The sequence below is a fragment of the Balaenoptera acutorostrata genome, chromosome 16, assembly GCF_949987535.1.
Source record: "Balaenoptera acutorostrata chromosome 16, mBalAcu1.1, whole genome shotgun sequence".
NCBI lineage: Eukaryota > Metazoa > Chordata > Mammalia > Artiodactyla > Balaenopteridae > Balaenoptera > Balaenoptera acutorostrata.
Window position 1 is genome coordinate 63554944 of NC_080079.1, and position 15982 is coordinate 63570925.

At 50.5% G+C, this 15982-nt stretch overlaps 1 protein-coding gene across 1 annotated transcript in view; it reads right to left on the reverse strand.

Moving 5' to 3' along the window:
• LOC130705015 (cadherin-23-like) overlaps positions 1 to 9469 on the reverse strand; it is a 157724-nt gene extending 148255 nt beyond the window's left edge. Inside the window, 2 exon segments of the mRNA XM_057530605.1 lie at positions 8085 to 8161; positions 9352 to 9469. Of these exon segments, the coding sequence (XP_057386588.1) occupies positions 8085 to 8161; positions 9352 to 9469 (195 nt within the window).
• Positions 9470 to 15982: the final 6513 nt, after the last annotated feature.

Consider the following 15982-nt stretch of genomic DNA (forward strand, 5'->3'; position numbering starts at 1 on the left):
CAAGCCCTGACAGGGGCATCCACTGAGATTCTCCTGAGGTTTTAGGGCAAAGTGAGGCTGCCTTCTGCAAGTAACTGTTCTTGAAGTGGCACTTGACTTGCTATTTGGTCCCTGGTAGAAAGTGGAGACTGTCTAAACAAACCAGCTGTAATGTACCCAGCCATCATTGGGCATGCCCAGTGGTTCACCAAATGGAAGTTCTACGTAAGAGCAGGTCCAGGTAGGTCTTAAGAACACATGTAAATTACACGAGTAGTTGGTTAACATAACGACTACACATGCCACCTATCCCTCAATCCATCCTTATCTCATGGAGAGAAACCTAAATACAAGTCTAGACAGTATACTAGTATCAGCTGGATAGACTGCTATAGTGTTCTAGCCCCACTCAAGGTGACCTTGAAGGACCACAGAAAAGGAAGCCTTCCTGACAGGCAGGACTTTGGGCAGGCCATTTTATCTCTTGCCTGGAAGGGCACATGGTCTAAAAAATCTACACAGACCTGTAAAGGTTAAGGCGATGACTGCCAGCCATGGACTTGGGAGCAAGATTATATGATTAGTGACAAGGAGGCTTAGGGAAGAAGAAGTACACAGGTAAAATTCTTAGAATACATCCAAAATGTGGCGCTATCCCTTGCGAATGCTCACAAAGGCCCCACTCTGGAGAAGGCTCTCAATTAGATGAGCTAGGTGGTCTGCCCTCTGATTGGTCAGCCTCCTTCCTCAGGCACCCCAGTGCTTGCTTAAAGGACTCATGAATGAAGCGGTATGGGGGCGAGATCAAGGCCATGCATGGATCAACTTCTCATATGGACTGAACTGGCAGATACTGAGACCAACTTGCCAGCAACAACGACCCTGAGCCCCCCGATAAAGTACATAAACCTGGGAAAGCAGTCAGCTACCTGATGGTGGGTTCCCTTCACTGGACTCATATAGAGCTATTTGCCATTACCAGAACAGATAAATCCAAGGAATTATACCTTTCCCTGCCCACCCAGTATATTAAAAGCATCCACGAACTTGAATATCCTCCATCCACTGCATCTGATGAAGGAACTAGTTTCTTGGCGTAAATCAATAGGCTGAAGCCCATGGAATCCTCTTGTGTTCGCATGCATCCCACCTCCCAGAAGCAGCTAGCCTTATAGGACTGTGGAATAGTCCATGGAAACTTCCATCATTGTGCTACCTCGGATTCACTGCCTGGGAGGTTGCAATACTATCAGAAGCTGTGGTATATGTTCTAAACCAGAGACTAATGGGGTGGTGGTTCCCTCATAGCCAGACTGCTGGGATCCAGTTACTGAATGGTGGAAAAGAAGGTGGCGCCTCCCACTGTAACAAAGGTTCTATTCATTAAATTTCCCCTTCCTAGGTTTCTGGCCTCTGCTAGGTTAGAAGCATTAGTAGTTAAAAGAGAAAGGATTTTACCAGAGAATACAAGTATCGTTGAACTAGACGTAGAGACAAGCTCTAGTCACTTCTCTGCTACTTTGAACAGGAAAGGTGGGTTGGGGGCAGGTTTACAATGTTGTCTGGGGTGATCTTGTCTCAGAAAACAAGATCACTCTATGCAATAGAGGCAGGGGGTGTACAGGCACAACCCAGGCAATCCCCTGCCAAAACGCCTTGTACTTGGGTGGGTTAGTAGAGCACAGCAGCTCCTACTAGCAGTGCCACCAACAATATGATTCTCAGTAATGAAGGTCTGGATCCACCATCTAAATAACCCAGTTCCACCATCTAAATAACCCAATCAGCTGAAGTTTCCTGAAGGCAAAGGGAACAATGAAGTCTGTTTTGGAAGATGGGTCACAAATAACCATGGCCTTGTTCTAGTAAAATGTCCTTACAACGATCGCAGTGACTTATGTTTCCCCCCTTATGTAAGGTATCATGGGGACAGTTGACACTCTAGTCCATAGGTCACAATATGACAGGATTGGGATAAAACTGAGTATCACCTTATATTGGATTACAGTAGAATATAGCTGACTTGGATACTCCCCTTGCTAGGGGGACCAGAGAATGGGTATCTATTAATTGTATCACACTTCCTTGAAGTATAGGAAGAGTGGATGTTGATGTAGGTACCAAAAAGGGGTGGACTGAAGTGAACATTTAAGGATGACTTGCTGTGAACTTGGCCCTCTGTCTAGATGTTTGCCCTTTGGATGTGTCAGCGTCTTATATGAAACTGTAATTTGTCTCAGCTAATCTTATAGCTCACGCTTGAAGGTGAAAGCAGTGGGATCTTGAAGCAGTTCTAGGCTGTGATTTTTTGGGGGCTGGGGTGGGGAGGAAGGAGTATTCTGGCTGATCCCTGTTATCTGACTGAGTCATTACATGGGCTATATATTTTAATTCCTTTTCGGCTTAAATTAGTGTTTCTGATCAATATAGCCATTGTGTGACAACACTGAAGATACTCTAATGCATGTTCTTTGGCCTTGGTTAAGGCACTACCCCAGGCTGAAGGCACAGCCTGTCCCCTTAAGCCTGTATGACCTGTCACAGCTCTTACCTTTTAAAAGCCAGCTCCTCTTCATTTGCTGTCTATTCTTGATACCTACACACAGGCAGCATCTGTCAGAGCATGGTTAGATCTGCTCATGAGCCTTCCTTTATGGGTAAGTGGTCTTAACTGGTCTTGGAAGGTCTAAGAAAGCTATCTTCAGCAACCCCTGTCCTGCTGACCTCACACCCTGGTTATGCTCGGAACCCCTTGACCACCAGGCTCAATGCTCTGACTGCCCTTCACTTTTATCCTAGAGAAACTCCACCAGGAGTTCAACCAAGCCAAAGCCCCTCTTGCCCCTGATTGTTCTGTGTCTCTCACTCCTCTGACTCAGAGGCCTTATTCTCACCTGTGCCTTGCCTGCATGGCTCAGAGCTTGGGTGCAAGAGGCTCAACCCTTCAACCCTTTTCCAAACCCAGAGGAGAGGAATGGTCTGAACCTGTCCTTTGCCTTGACACCTTCCTTCTAGGGCTCCTGGGGGCTGTAAGCAGCTTGAGCTGTAAGAATCAGTACCTTTCCTTCCCTCCATCCCTCTCATGAGCACCAGGACCCCACCAGGCTTGTCCCCCTCTCACCCTAGCAGGGGTTTGCTTACTCTCTAAGTACCTATTTAGGTTTGCGGGATGCAGATGGATTTGACATCACTCCTCTTCTTAAGGACCTCAGTATGAGCTGGGGGTAAAAGGCCCCTGACTGAATTTAATAGCAGGTGTGAACCGGATGTGCCAGACTTGGAGCAAAGGCTAAAGAATAAGAATCCTTTTTGTAGACCAGGAAGCGGAGAGTCATACATAAGTCCCCCATCTACCACTGCCTCTGTCTACCCTGGATTGCTCCAGGAGCATCCTAGTTGGTCTCTGGGTTTCCATTCCCCCTGCATCCACTCTCAATATTTCAAGTAAAACTGTTCCAAGCACACACCAACATAGTTTTTCTCAACAGAGCCCATGGCTCTTAGTAGAAATTCAGATGCTCTGTTCAATAGGGCCGTGGTTAACTCCACTGACTGCTGCTACTTCCAGAAGCCGCTCTGATGCATTTATACGTTGCTGGGCTGTTCCCTTTGCCTAGAGCTCCAAGGCAGCCCTGATGCCAAGGAGGCAGCAGCAGTGTCCAGCATGTCCTGGGCATGAAGGTTGGAAAGACTCAGTCTCCTCATTCAGATTGAAAATACGCTGACTGGCAGATATTTTTCTCACCCCTCTGTCCCCAGTCCCAATAGAAACTCTTCCTGGGCCACCAAGGTGCTGCGAAGTGTCTGCCATGTCATTTGGTGACCTTTCTAGGGTGGCAAGGAAGGAAATGTAGGGCTTATCAAGAGATGACCACAAGAGCTAAGATTTACTGAGCACTTAGGGTGCTCCTGAGTGCTTCACAGGCATTAACTCATTGAGTCCTCAAGCTAACACCACAGAAGGTGCTATTGTCTCATTTTATAAATGAGGAAACAGGCCTGGAAGAGTTAAGTAATTTGCTTAAGTTTATATGGTTGGGAAGTGGCAGAAGCAAGATATGATCTTAGACTGTCTAGTTCTAGGGTATTGGGGTTCTCTGGAGAAACAGAACCAATAGGATATAGATCCTTATTATAAAGAATTGGCTCACATGATTGTGGAGGTTGAAGAGTCCCATGATCTGCCACCTGGAGACTCGGGAAAGCCGTTGGTAGAGTTGCAGCCCAAACTGCAATCCCTGAGAAGCATCAGCAGGTGCTGCTGATGTTAGTCCTGGTCTGAGTCGAGGGCCTAAGCACAAGAAGATGGATGTCTCTGGTCAGGTGGAGAGCAAAGCAGACCTACCTCTGCCTTTTTTGTTCTATCTAGGCCCTCAGGGGGTTGAATGATGCCCACTGTAATTGATGAGGGAGATCTTTACTCAGTTTACCTATTCAAGTGTTAATCTCTTGCAGAGGCACCCTCACGAATACACCCAGAAACAATGTTTTAACAGCTATCTGGGCATCCCTTAGCCTGGTCAAGTTGACACAGAATTAATCATCATAGGTGTATACGTTTTTCCCCAGTGAAAAAAATTCAAACATAGTCCAGCTGACAGACTTTTACAGGGAACGTCGATACACTATTAACATTTCACTAAGCTTGTTTTTATCGCTTATTTGTGCATTCCCATCTTACATATATTTTTTATTTTGGCTGTGTCGGGTCTTATTTGCGACACACGGGATCTTTAGTTGCAGCAGGCGAACTCTTAGTTGCAGCATGTGGGATCTAGTTCCCTGACCAGGCTGCGAACCCAGGCCCCCTGCATTGGGAGCGTGGAGTCTTAGCCACTGGACCACCAGGGAAGTCCCCCATCTTATTTTTGATGTGTTTAAAAATAAGTTGTGTATATTTGTATACTTCCCCTAAATACTTCAGCATGAATATTTAAGGTTTAATATTTGATTTTTTTTAACTTGATATAAAATTGGCATGAACTCATTTTCAACCACCTTGCTCTACTGCTTCTGTATACAGCACAGAACCGACCAGGCCATCCTACAGTTGTCATTTTGCGACTGTTTACTGAACTGCCATGTGTGAGAGGATCAGGTCTTATGAAAGTGGATAAAACTCCCTGCTAAAGGAGTTCACACTGAATACAAAACTGAGCAGCACGCAGTGAGAGGAATGTGCAAGTACAGTGGAGGCACGGGATGTATGAAGCTGTCCACGCAGAGGGAAAATCAGGGAAGGCTTCACAGAGGAGGTGCTGGGTAGAAATTCGAAGTAAGACTTTGGCAACTAGCCAGGGACGGCTCCTCGGGTGGAAGGCACAGCATGTGTGAAGGCAGGGAAATGTGAATTGGTGTGGCTTACACAGCTGTAGGCAGAGCATAGGATGGGCATAATGGGTGTTACTCTCCTACTTCTGCAGTAACAAATGACCACAAACTTGGTGGTTTAAAACAAAAATTAATTTTCTTACGGCCCTAGATGTCAGGAGTCTGTAATTGTTCTGTCTGGGCTAAAACAAAGGTGTTGGTGGGGCCGCTCCCCCAGAGGAGAATCCGTTTCCTTGCCTTTTCCAGTGTCTAGTCTTCCTGCATTCCTTGGCTTGTGGCCTTCTATCTTCAAGGCCAGCAATGGCTGGTGCAGCCTTTCTCACGTTGCACATGTCTGACGCTGCCTCTGTTGTCACATCTCCTCTGTCTCGTTAGTCTCTCCTTTGTAAGGACCCTTGTGATTATACTGGGCCCTCCGGGATAATCTAGGATAATCTCTCCATCTCAGATCCTTAAATTAATCTCATTTGCCATGTACCTTTTGCCGTGTGAGATAACAGTCATAGGTCCCAGGGATTGGGATGTGGACATCTTTGGAGGAGCATTATTCTGCGGGCCAGTGGGGGACTGGGTGGCCGGGACCATCAGGGCTATGGGAGCCGAGCTTGGCCTGAGGCTTCTAAGAGGGAACAGCCTTGGATGGACTTGACTTGCCAGAGGAAGGGCTGGGTTGAGTGTGGAGTGTGGAGAAGGGGCAGTCCAAGCCTGGCCATGGTCTTCTCTACCTGTCAGCTTGGTGCAGAGGAGAAGCCCAGGGGGAATTTTCAAAATGAAAAGTGAGGTGCGTCTGGCTGGCTGCCAGATGGTGGGGGAACAGCCTCTCTGGTGAGCCAAGGTCAACCTGGGAGGGAGCCGTGGACCACAGCAGGAGTGTGACTCTCCTGGGAGACCCTAGCGTAATGCTGCCTCTCCACACAGCGTGAGGGTTAAGACAAGCCTATTATTGTTTCCTTGTCACTCTATCACCCATCTAATGGCCGTCAATAGTAGTTGAATGAGAACTGATGGGGAGATAGATTTAATTAACCCGGTGTCAGCAGCTGCGGGCCACCCTTTGTGTGTTAATAGAGCGGCTGCTGGTCCTCTCCCAGGCTTTGCTGGGAGCCCAAGGCCAGCGGAGCAACTGGGCATGTCAGCCGAGGTGGCCAGGCAGAGGGGAAGCGAAGGCTCAGCCTGGGCTAGCTGCTCCCCTCCTCCGAGAGCAGGCGGTCACCTTGTCAGCCTGACCGTGCCACCTGGCTCTGCTCTCTTGTCTGGAGATCTGAGCAGGGCAAGGTTGAGAGCCCGGAGCCCACTACAACTCCCCCCACCCCGCCCCCCAGCCTGAAGACAGGCATCCTGTCGGCCCAGCCTGGCATCCAAGTTCCCCCGACTCCCGCCTGTTCTTGTTGGCCTCCCAGCAGGATGTGCTTTCCTCACATCTCTCTGCCCACTCTCTCGTTTCCTGGGCTCCACAGGCCACCCAGGCCGACAGCCTGCCCCTGGGGTACAGCCTCCCATCCTACTGACCCTCCCACCCCCTCCTTAGTTGCCTCGAACTTAGGCTGCCTTAGTGCCAGCCTAACCCTCGGCCATGCACAAGCAGAGAGCAGGCCCACTGCTACCTCATGGGCCAAGGGATCCGGTGGGGAGTGGGGCCAGGAGGCCTCAGGAGGCAGTCCCGCTCCGTTGCCCACCTTTGTGTGCAGCGGACCCCACCTCCTCCTTCTGTAAAATGGGATCTTGGACGAGTGGTAATCCGGGTGGGCAGCTAGTAGCTGGGGCCGACGATCTAGGCTTCTCTGATGCTGTGTCCTGAGACACTGTGTCCTGAGACGGGGTCCCACCGTGGGGTATTGGTAATGAGGGGACACGAAGGGGAGGACTCGGTGCTTTATACTCTTCTAAGTGGTAATGTCCATGGGGACAGGACTCTGTTGCCTCCACTATGGCCGTGTGCCCAGCACACAGTAGGCGCTCTGTCAGTATTTGTTGAGGGGACACTGTGCTTGGGCCTGCTCCAGGCACTGAACGTGGAGGGCCTGGCCCCTCAGGAAGACCTGGACCGTGGTCATGGCCCGGATGAGACCGGCTGCCTGGCAGGGAGTCTATTCCAGCGACCCCCAGCTTCCCACTCATTGTTCTGTCCCTCCACGGTCTGTGACCTTGGACAATCACTTTAGCACTGGGAGTTCCAGTCTGTGGGCACAAAAATACTCTCTCTCTCACAAGTGTGACACTGGACTCAATGAAAGTGGACCGGGCCTGGGACACGTGCTTGGTCGGTATTCACCACCTGTTCCCTGGACCCGGTACCCACACAATACCCACCCCTAGCTTTGATGGGGAGGGAGTTTTGGAGCCTGGAATCCAGAAGCCCCCCGGACTCTGTCTCCGAGAACCCCAGATCACTCTTGATGAGTGAGGATTGTCTCAGCCTGGGTATCACAACAGGGAATATCTGGGTACTGACTTTGAGAGGTGCCTGAGGATTGACAGACTAATAAATATGGAAATTTTCTCCCACCTTCCCTCGTCACTTCAGCCCTGGACTGGAGACCTGCTCTTTAGATTGAGACAGGCAGGCTCATGGTTCCCACTGGCCACCTCTTCTTAGAACAGCGGGTCACCGAGGAGGGTCCACACCTGCTGGGGGCAGGTGTGCGGGCAGCGGCTACCCGACCGCACGGGCCACAAGCCACCCAAGCGTCCCATCTGGCAGTCTCCATTCTCGCTTCACACCTCCACTGCCTTTCATTTTCAGCTCTGATTGGTTTTCTTGTTTTAACACATACCCCAGGCCCCGTCTTTGACCCGGGTGATGGATTCAGCCGCTCCCTGGGACTCCAGCTGTCCAGTGCTGCTGGGGGTGCTGGGAGAGATGGTGGAGGAAATTACCCTTCAGGTTCCAGGCTCAGCCGGGGTGGGGGGCGCCCTCCCCAGAGCCAGGAGGCAGCTTAAGGCTGAGCACAATGGCGGGCGGGGGGGCGGGAATGTCAGGCTCTGTCATGGGAAATGGATTCTCCCTCTCTGGGCCTCCAGTTTCCCTTCTAAACAAGGCAGTCTGGTGGTTGTGGAATGCTCATCTCTAAGACGTGGAAAGTCTGAGTCCTCGGACAAATGGGACATTGATTTACCTTCATGCTTCTGGATGTACCTGCTCCAAGCATCTGCCTGTGCTGGCTGGGCCTCCAGAGAGAACCAACCAAAAACTAGCACTAAATGGTCCTTGCCCTGCTGGACCTGGAGTGGGAGCAGGGCAGGGGAAGGGCCACAGGATGACCAGAGCCTTCTTCCTCTGAAGGGCTGAAGGGAGGCAAGGGTGCGCCATGTGCGTAAAATCCCTCCCAGACCTGCAGCCCTCAGGACCCAAATGGAGCCCCCCACCCGGGATCTTGTCACAGAAAATCATAGATGACAGGCTGAGGGCGGCTGTACCCCAGCCATGTGGATGCGGTAGTTCAAGCCATCAGATGTTTGGCGTGCCCAGCGCACAATAGCTATTCGGAAACATCTGGACATTTGGCTGAAATTTCATTTTTAGACAGGTGTCTGTCGGCCAAGATGACGGAGAAGGGAGACCCTGAGCTCACGTCCTCTCACGAGCATGCCAAAATCACAACTCTCTGCAGAACAACCATCAATGAAAAAGACTGGAACCTACCAGAAGAGATCTTCTACAACTAAAGACATGAAGAAGGAACCACAACGAGACGGGTAGGAAGGGCAGACTCGCGATATAATCAAGTCCCATACCGCCGGGGGGTGAGCGACCCACAAACCGGAGAATAATTATGTTGCAGAGGTTCTCCTACAGGAGCTAGAGTTCTGAGCCCCATGTCAGGCTCCCCAGCCTGCTGTGGGGGGGAGGAGGGGAGTCTGGAACCAGGAAGACAAGCCCCCAGAGCATCTGGCTTTGAAGGCCAGTGGGGCTTAATTGCGGCAGACCCACAGGACTGGGGGAAACAGAGACTCCACTCTTGGAGGGCGCACACAAACTCTCACGGGCACCGGGACCCAGGGCAAAAGCAGTCATTTGATAGGAGCCTGGGCCGGACCTACCTGCTGGTCTCGGAGAGCCTCCTGGGGAAGGGGTGCAGTGCAGTACACTGGCGACAGACACTGGCGGCAGCCATATTTGGGAGCTTGTTCCGTGCACGAAGCTGGTGGGCGGGGCCATTGCGCGGGCTCCTCCCTCGCTCGTTAGCGTTGGACCGGCCCCGCCCAGCAGTCTCAGGCGCCAGTGCTCAGACGCCTCAGGCCAAGCAGCTGCTTGGACACACCTGTCGGCATACAGGCTGCGTAAAGGCTAGAGAGCCCACACCCGCCTCTGGACGTGGCCCTAGACACACAGCCCAGCCCACCGACGGCCAAATATTTACAGGTGTTTCCCTGAGAGGTGGGTACTTGCGAGAGCGATTCTCACAGGTGAGCTGGGCCCAACCTGGATCTCGGGGATGAGGGCCTGGCCATGAGAGCTATGTGACCATGCAGGGGGGCTCCTGACAACTCCAAGCGAACGAGGAGGGGGCGGCCAGCCCCTTGTCTCACGTCAGTCTGAAGGACAGGTGGCATCCTCCCCTGCACGACTTGGCAGCTGCTCTGAGCAGGCTCCGTTCAAAACCCACTTCTGTGTGGGGAGCTGGGGCTGGACGGGGCCCTGGGACAGAGGAATGAGTTCGAAGACCTGGTCTTCGAGGCCCGTTCTGCGCCTTCCAGCTGTGGGACTTCTGAGCCACATTTAATTCATTCTCAGGCTGGAATGTTGTCGATGCATAACGCGCAGGGTGGTTGTAAGAGTGCTTTGTAAACTGTAAGAGGCAATTTGGACATTTGATTCTTTTCAGAACCTCAGGCAGCAGAGCAGGGGTCTCACCTCGGATCTAGCTGACTCCCTGCTGCAGGGCCTCCAGGGGAACCTGTGATAATCATCGCAGCCAAGTGTCCTGAGCCCTCACATGTGCCAGGGGCTAAGCTCAGGAGAGGGGATGCCAGTGAACCGTCGGTTCCTGCTTCCTAGGGCCTTGGAGAGAGACGTGCTCATGAAGTCCTGGAACCGTAGGTGCCTCAGGCTTGGAAGGCTGTCCCCTGCCTCTTAGCACGGCTGCCCCTTTATACAAAATACAGGCCATCCCCTGTCCCTAGGCCTGGCCCCCCAACCCCTCTCTTCTAGGAAAAGGCATTCTTCCCTGCCTCCCACCCTGATCCGGGGGCACTTGTGTACATCCTGTCAGAAATCCTTGGTCCAAGTCAATAGAAAATGGCTAAAATCAGAAAGAAATAGCTGCGAAAACATTTCATCTGGAAAGATGAAAGAACTACCTGAAGGAACAACTAGAAGCATTATACGTGGCAGCCTCTGGGCAGCTGGACTGAGGGGTGAGGCTCAAGGACAAGGCTGTCCTCAGCACAGCCGATCGGTACTGATTGTTTAACTTCAACAAAAATGAGAAATCATTTTTTTAAACAAACGTTCTTGCCTAACCAGAATCCCTCCTACTGCACAGGAAGACCATCTCCTGTTAGCCTGTCCTTGGAATAAATTGGGGTGGGCAGTGGCTTTGGGGGGCTCCTCAGAGACTTGGCTGACAGTGTGGGGCATCGTCACTCCTCTGAGCTTGGGGCTATCAGGGCAGAAGAGTTTTCTTTATCCTGTAGGCCCCAAATCCTGATCAGCACAAATAAGGTGGAAGTCTAGAGCTCTGGGATCTTCAGGCAGCCTGAGCCATGCTGGGACATGGGAGCTGGGTGGGGACCCTGAGCCACACCACCACCTGGCTTCAGTCCTGGCTCGCCATGGGCCAGCTCGCTCACCTTGGGCGAGTTACATAACCTCTCAGCGCTGCCTCGGTCTCCCCTTGGGCTAACACTACCAGGTCCCAGTGTTTCCAGAGGTCTGAACGACACACAGAGCCGGGCATGTGGTAGGCTCGTCATACATGCAGACCATTTTTAATTTGGATTTTGGAATTGCGGAAGTGTATAAAATGCGAGGTTATTAGATGCTGGATGCAGAAGAAATCTGAAAGATCATCATTTTATATAGAGAAAATTGAGATTCTGAAAGCTTGAGGCAAAGGAGTCAAAGAAGAACCTGGAAAGATCCTCAGCACCCTTCCCCCCAGCTCACAGGTGGGGTGGGGGCACTGGGAAGTCACTTCAGAGCTGGGAGCAGACCTGGGTCTGAAGGGACAGTAGCAGAGAGGGAGGGTGGGAGTGAGGGAAGGAAGCAGGAAGCAGATGCCAGTGGAGGATGCAAATGATGGTGGGAGATAAGGCAGCTGGGCTGCTCTTCCCCTGAAAGGGCACTCTGGGCTGCTGAGTGTGGCAGGAAGTGGCTGTGTGGCCGGAAGTGACTGGAGGTGGTGTATGTCGGGCATGTGAAATGCAGGGCCAGAAGCTGGCTGGGCAAACGGGACCTTCCTCGCTGGCCATGTCCTCAAACATATCCGTGAGGGTGATGGGGGTCGGGAGCCCCAAGGCTGGCATGGTGGACTGAGCATGTGCCCAGGTAGCTGTGCCTGGGGGTGACTTAGGGAATCTGTGGTGTGTGGTTCCTGTGACCAGGTAATTCTGAAGGTCGTGATGTACCCTGGACACTAACCTTTTCTGGGGCCTTGACAGTGTCATATGATGTGATTAGCCCACAGCCACAGAAAGGGGTGCCTGAAAGGACAGAAGATCAAGTTTTTTCAGAAGTCAGCTCCCCTCCCAGCCAACCCCACCCCAAGGCCTCCCCAATCCAGGCTCTGCTCAGGGAGGGCCTGGGCCCTGCTTCTCCTGAGGAATTCAGAATTCCTAAAAATGGAACCTCGTGCCAGGTGCTGAGGACCTCTTCTCTGTGACTGAGCTAGTACCAGGCCCTGAAATGTTTTGGGGACTCCTAAGACTGGGGTAAGGAGGAGAGGGTATGTCTAAGAAGCACAGTGGGAGGTCCAGGATTTCTACCCCGTAGGGGTTTAGGGATGGCAAGCTAGCAGGGATGGGTACTGGGGCTAATCTAGAAGCTGCTTTTGCATTTGAAAGTGACCTTGAACTTTGGTAGAATCCAAAGCTACAGCAAAGCGATCTGTTCCAGCCTTGCACCTGAGCCAGAAGGTGGCCAGGGAGCTCCCAGCCCAGGCATGGATCTCTGACTTCTGGGCTGTCTGCTGTTTAGAGAATTCTTCTCTTTGAGCCTCAGTTTTCCTCCTTGTCAATGTACCAGCTGGATCTCATTCAGCCAGCTGGAGCCAAAAGGCTTCCATCTGCTCTCTGTTCTCAGGACAGCCCTGCCATGGTTAGTGTCAGTAGCTTGTCCTCTTGGGTTTTCTCCAGGTGAATGTCCTGATCTTGGAACCACCCCCCGTGAGGGCAGCACGGAGCCCAGCGGAACCAGTCCCTGCAGGGTCCCAAGACTTTTCTTCCAAACCAGGCACATCTAGAATTTGTCTGTCCTTTTCCACATAAATTACTGCTTTTAACCCATATCTCTCCCAAGCTCTACTTATTCACAACACTGCCCCACCCCCCCAACCAAAAAAAGCACAGCAGTTTACATTTATCCCTCTTAACGCTGTTTCAAGCTGGCAGTATCTTTTTGTATCTTGATTCCAACATCCCATTGTATTAACTTTCTCTCCCAGCCTGAGTTCTCTGTAAATCTGATAAGTGGCCTTCTGTGCCTTTATCCAAGCCACTGATAAAAGCATTAAACAAGACATGGTCAAGTTCAGAGAAAGCTCTGTAGCCTCTAGAGAGCCCTCCAATTTGATATTGATTAATTAATTCGTCTCTTTGGATATAGTTGTTCAACCAGCTATGGATCTGGCTCACATCCTGTCCAGAGGGAAGTCCTGAGAGACTTTATCAAATGCCCTACCCAGAAGTCTTAGGTCTACAGTAATCTTCTGATTCATCTGTCCAGGACCCTGACAAACATGGGAACTGAGTAGGTTTAGCATGACGTCCTGGGGAACCCATGCCAGCTCCTGATGCCCGCACACCCTTTGATAATTGATCCCAGATTACCTACTTAATGGTCAGGTCTACAATTTTACTTGGAACTAACATAAAATTAATTTGTCTAACATTTCTGGAATCTCTCTCTTCTTTGGAAAACTGGGACATTTATTGACCTCCTTTTGCCCCTCCCTAGTTTTCCATGATTTTTCAAGGATTGCTGTTTCAGCTTCTGTAAACATATCTGCTGGTTCTTCCAGAAACTTCAAAGATAACTGGTGCATACTAGAAGGCAAACTTGTTTAAAGCAGCTAGCTGCCTGGAAACCATAGAGAAAAAATCCTCGCATTTGGCTATATAAACGTTTAAAAACATATCTATGGAAAAAAAGACTTCTCCAAAGTAAAAGCCAATTACAAAAATGTTTGCCACAAATATGACAAGACTAATTTTTCTGTCATACAAAAAGGTCTTAAAAATCAATAAGAAAAAGAGAAAAATGAGTAGAGGATTTAAACAGGCAGTTTATAGAAGCGAGAAATACAAAAGGCCAATAAACATATGAAAATGTGCTCAATCTCTCACCATTAATGCAAAACAAGGTTAAATCTGTATATTATTAGATTAGCAAAAATTAAAATTTGATAAAACCCAGTGCTAGCGAGGACATGGAGAAATGGGCACTCACATATATGGTTGGTGAAAGTATAAGTTGCTGCAATATGTTTGAAGGATAGTTTAATAATATCTATCAAAATCTTAAATGCATATGTCTTTGCCTTTAGGGATTTGATCACATAACTATGCAGGTGTTCACCAACAGCCCGTGTCAGGCTCCTGATCATTCTTCTTCTTGGAGAAGGACACCAGACAAGACTCAAGGGTCCTTCTTTCTCTCTTCTGGTTTAACTGTACTGCCTGGACTTTCCAGTGGTTATAAGTCCTGCTGTTGCCTTTTTTTTTTTTTTCTATTATTTGCGTGAAGTTCTTTTCTCCCAGTTTATCTTCATTCAGACACTCTCCTCTGAACTACAGGTTCATTTCAAACCTATTGTTTTCTGGTTTGGGCTATGTTTCTCCTTCCATCCTCTGCCTGGGTCCCTGGTAAACCTTAATTGACACTTTAGAAGCCGTTCCTTTTCTTCCTTGATGTCAGCTGTTTTCATGGGTCAGAATCAGGGCATGGGATGTGGGACCACATCCATCTTGGCTCAAAGTTTTCATCTCCGCCTTCCTGAAACCCAGGATAGCTTTATTCAGCACACACCCATTGGGAGCCAGCGTGATAGGGAGCTAGAGTGGAGATTAGACAGGAAGCCAGCCCTCAAAGGACTCCACCAGGAGCAGAGTATATGTGATGAATTGTAATGCAGATTTTTAAAAACTTCATTGTGTCCGAAGTCCCAACATAGCCTGGACTTTCCTGGCAGACACTGGAGTCTTGTAGGAGGTAGAGGGGCAAGGAAAATGGATCCTCTGGCCTGCTTCCCCTATCCTACTCTTAATCTGATTATACTGCTGTGGAGATAGCATTTGAAAGGAAAGGGTGTTCCAATTCTACTGCTTGGGCAACCTCAGGGCACAAAAGGAGGGTAATTTGTAGGTACACGATTGTTCCTTTTCAGCTGGGGGTTAGAAAACAAGAGTCATTAAAAGCTCTCTGAGCTTGGGAGAAAGCGTGTGTGCATGCTTGTGTGCATGCATGTATCCCACATGTGAGGAAGCTGCATGTGAGAATGAGGACAGAAAGCACGTGCACCCTCATGGAGCAGCAGTGTGGAGGGTGGTGTAGGAATGTGGAGAGAGTTTGGGGTCCCTTCCCCCACTGGCATCAAAATTGTAGTAACCATAGATTAAGTGCTGCTGACCCCAGGAGACAAGCAGCTCTGTTTCCAAGGGAACCACACGGCTCAATCAAGGCCCCTGAAAGGGAGGGTGAGCCAAGATGCAGCAGCCCTTCAACCTTCCAGAGTAGCAGTCTGTACAGCGGAGCCCTCAGCCCTGCTTCAGCCTGCTGAGGGACCCTGGGCAAGTCACTTAACATGGCCTGGTTCCTTTTCAGGCCCTTGATCTTAGGAGAGGTAGGCAGGTGGCTAAGGTACTTGGCTATCCACCTGCCCCCTCCCTGCCCCTCATGGACTCTGAATGACCTTGGGATAGTCCCTTTGCTTCTCTGGGCTTGGCTTCCCCATCAGCACAATGAAAGCATTGGACAAAAAGTCTCTAATGATCCACCCCCACCCCCGAATTCTATGACTTTCTCCTGAGACCACTCCCCTCTCCTGTGACCACTCCCCTCTCCTGTCACATCCAGACACCCTGGCCCAAGGTGTGAGGGGAATGGAGGACCCAGGGAAGCCATCCTCCCTGTCATCTGCCCCTACCAAATAGCTCCAGCTGTGCCATCTCCGTAGCAACTGATGCCTCCCCATCTTTAGGGAGTGAGTGGGGAATTCAAGAGGCTGATTGTGTTTTTATCAGCAGCTTCAAGCAGGAGCAGAGATGGGAGTTGAATGTCAGGAGGGGCTCTGAGCTGAGGAGAAGGTGTGAAGGGCCGCCTCAGCCCACAGCCCTTCAGTGGGGCCACTGGAAAGTCAGGAGCTGAGCCCCACTGCTGTTCAGGACATCCTGGCACATGGGTTGGTCCAACCTCCACAGAACCCAGCATAAGGCAGCCCAGACTCTGATGATCAGATGAGAAAGACATGGACGTGCCATGGGGTGGAAAACCTTGCAGTCAGGCAGGTTTCAC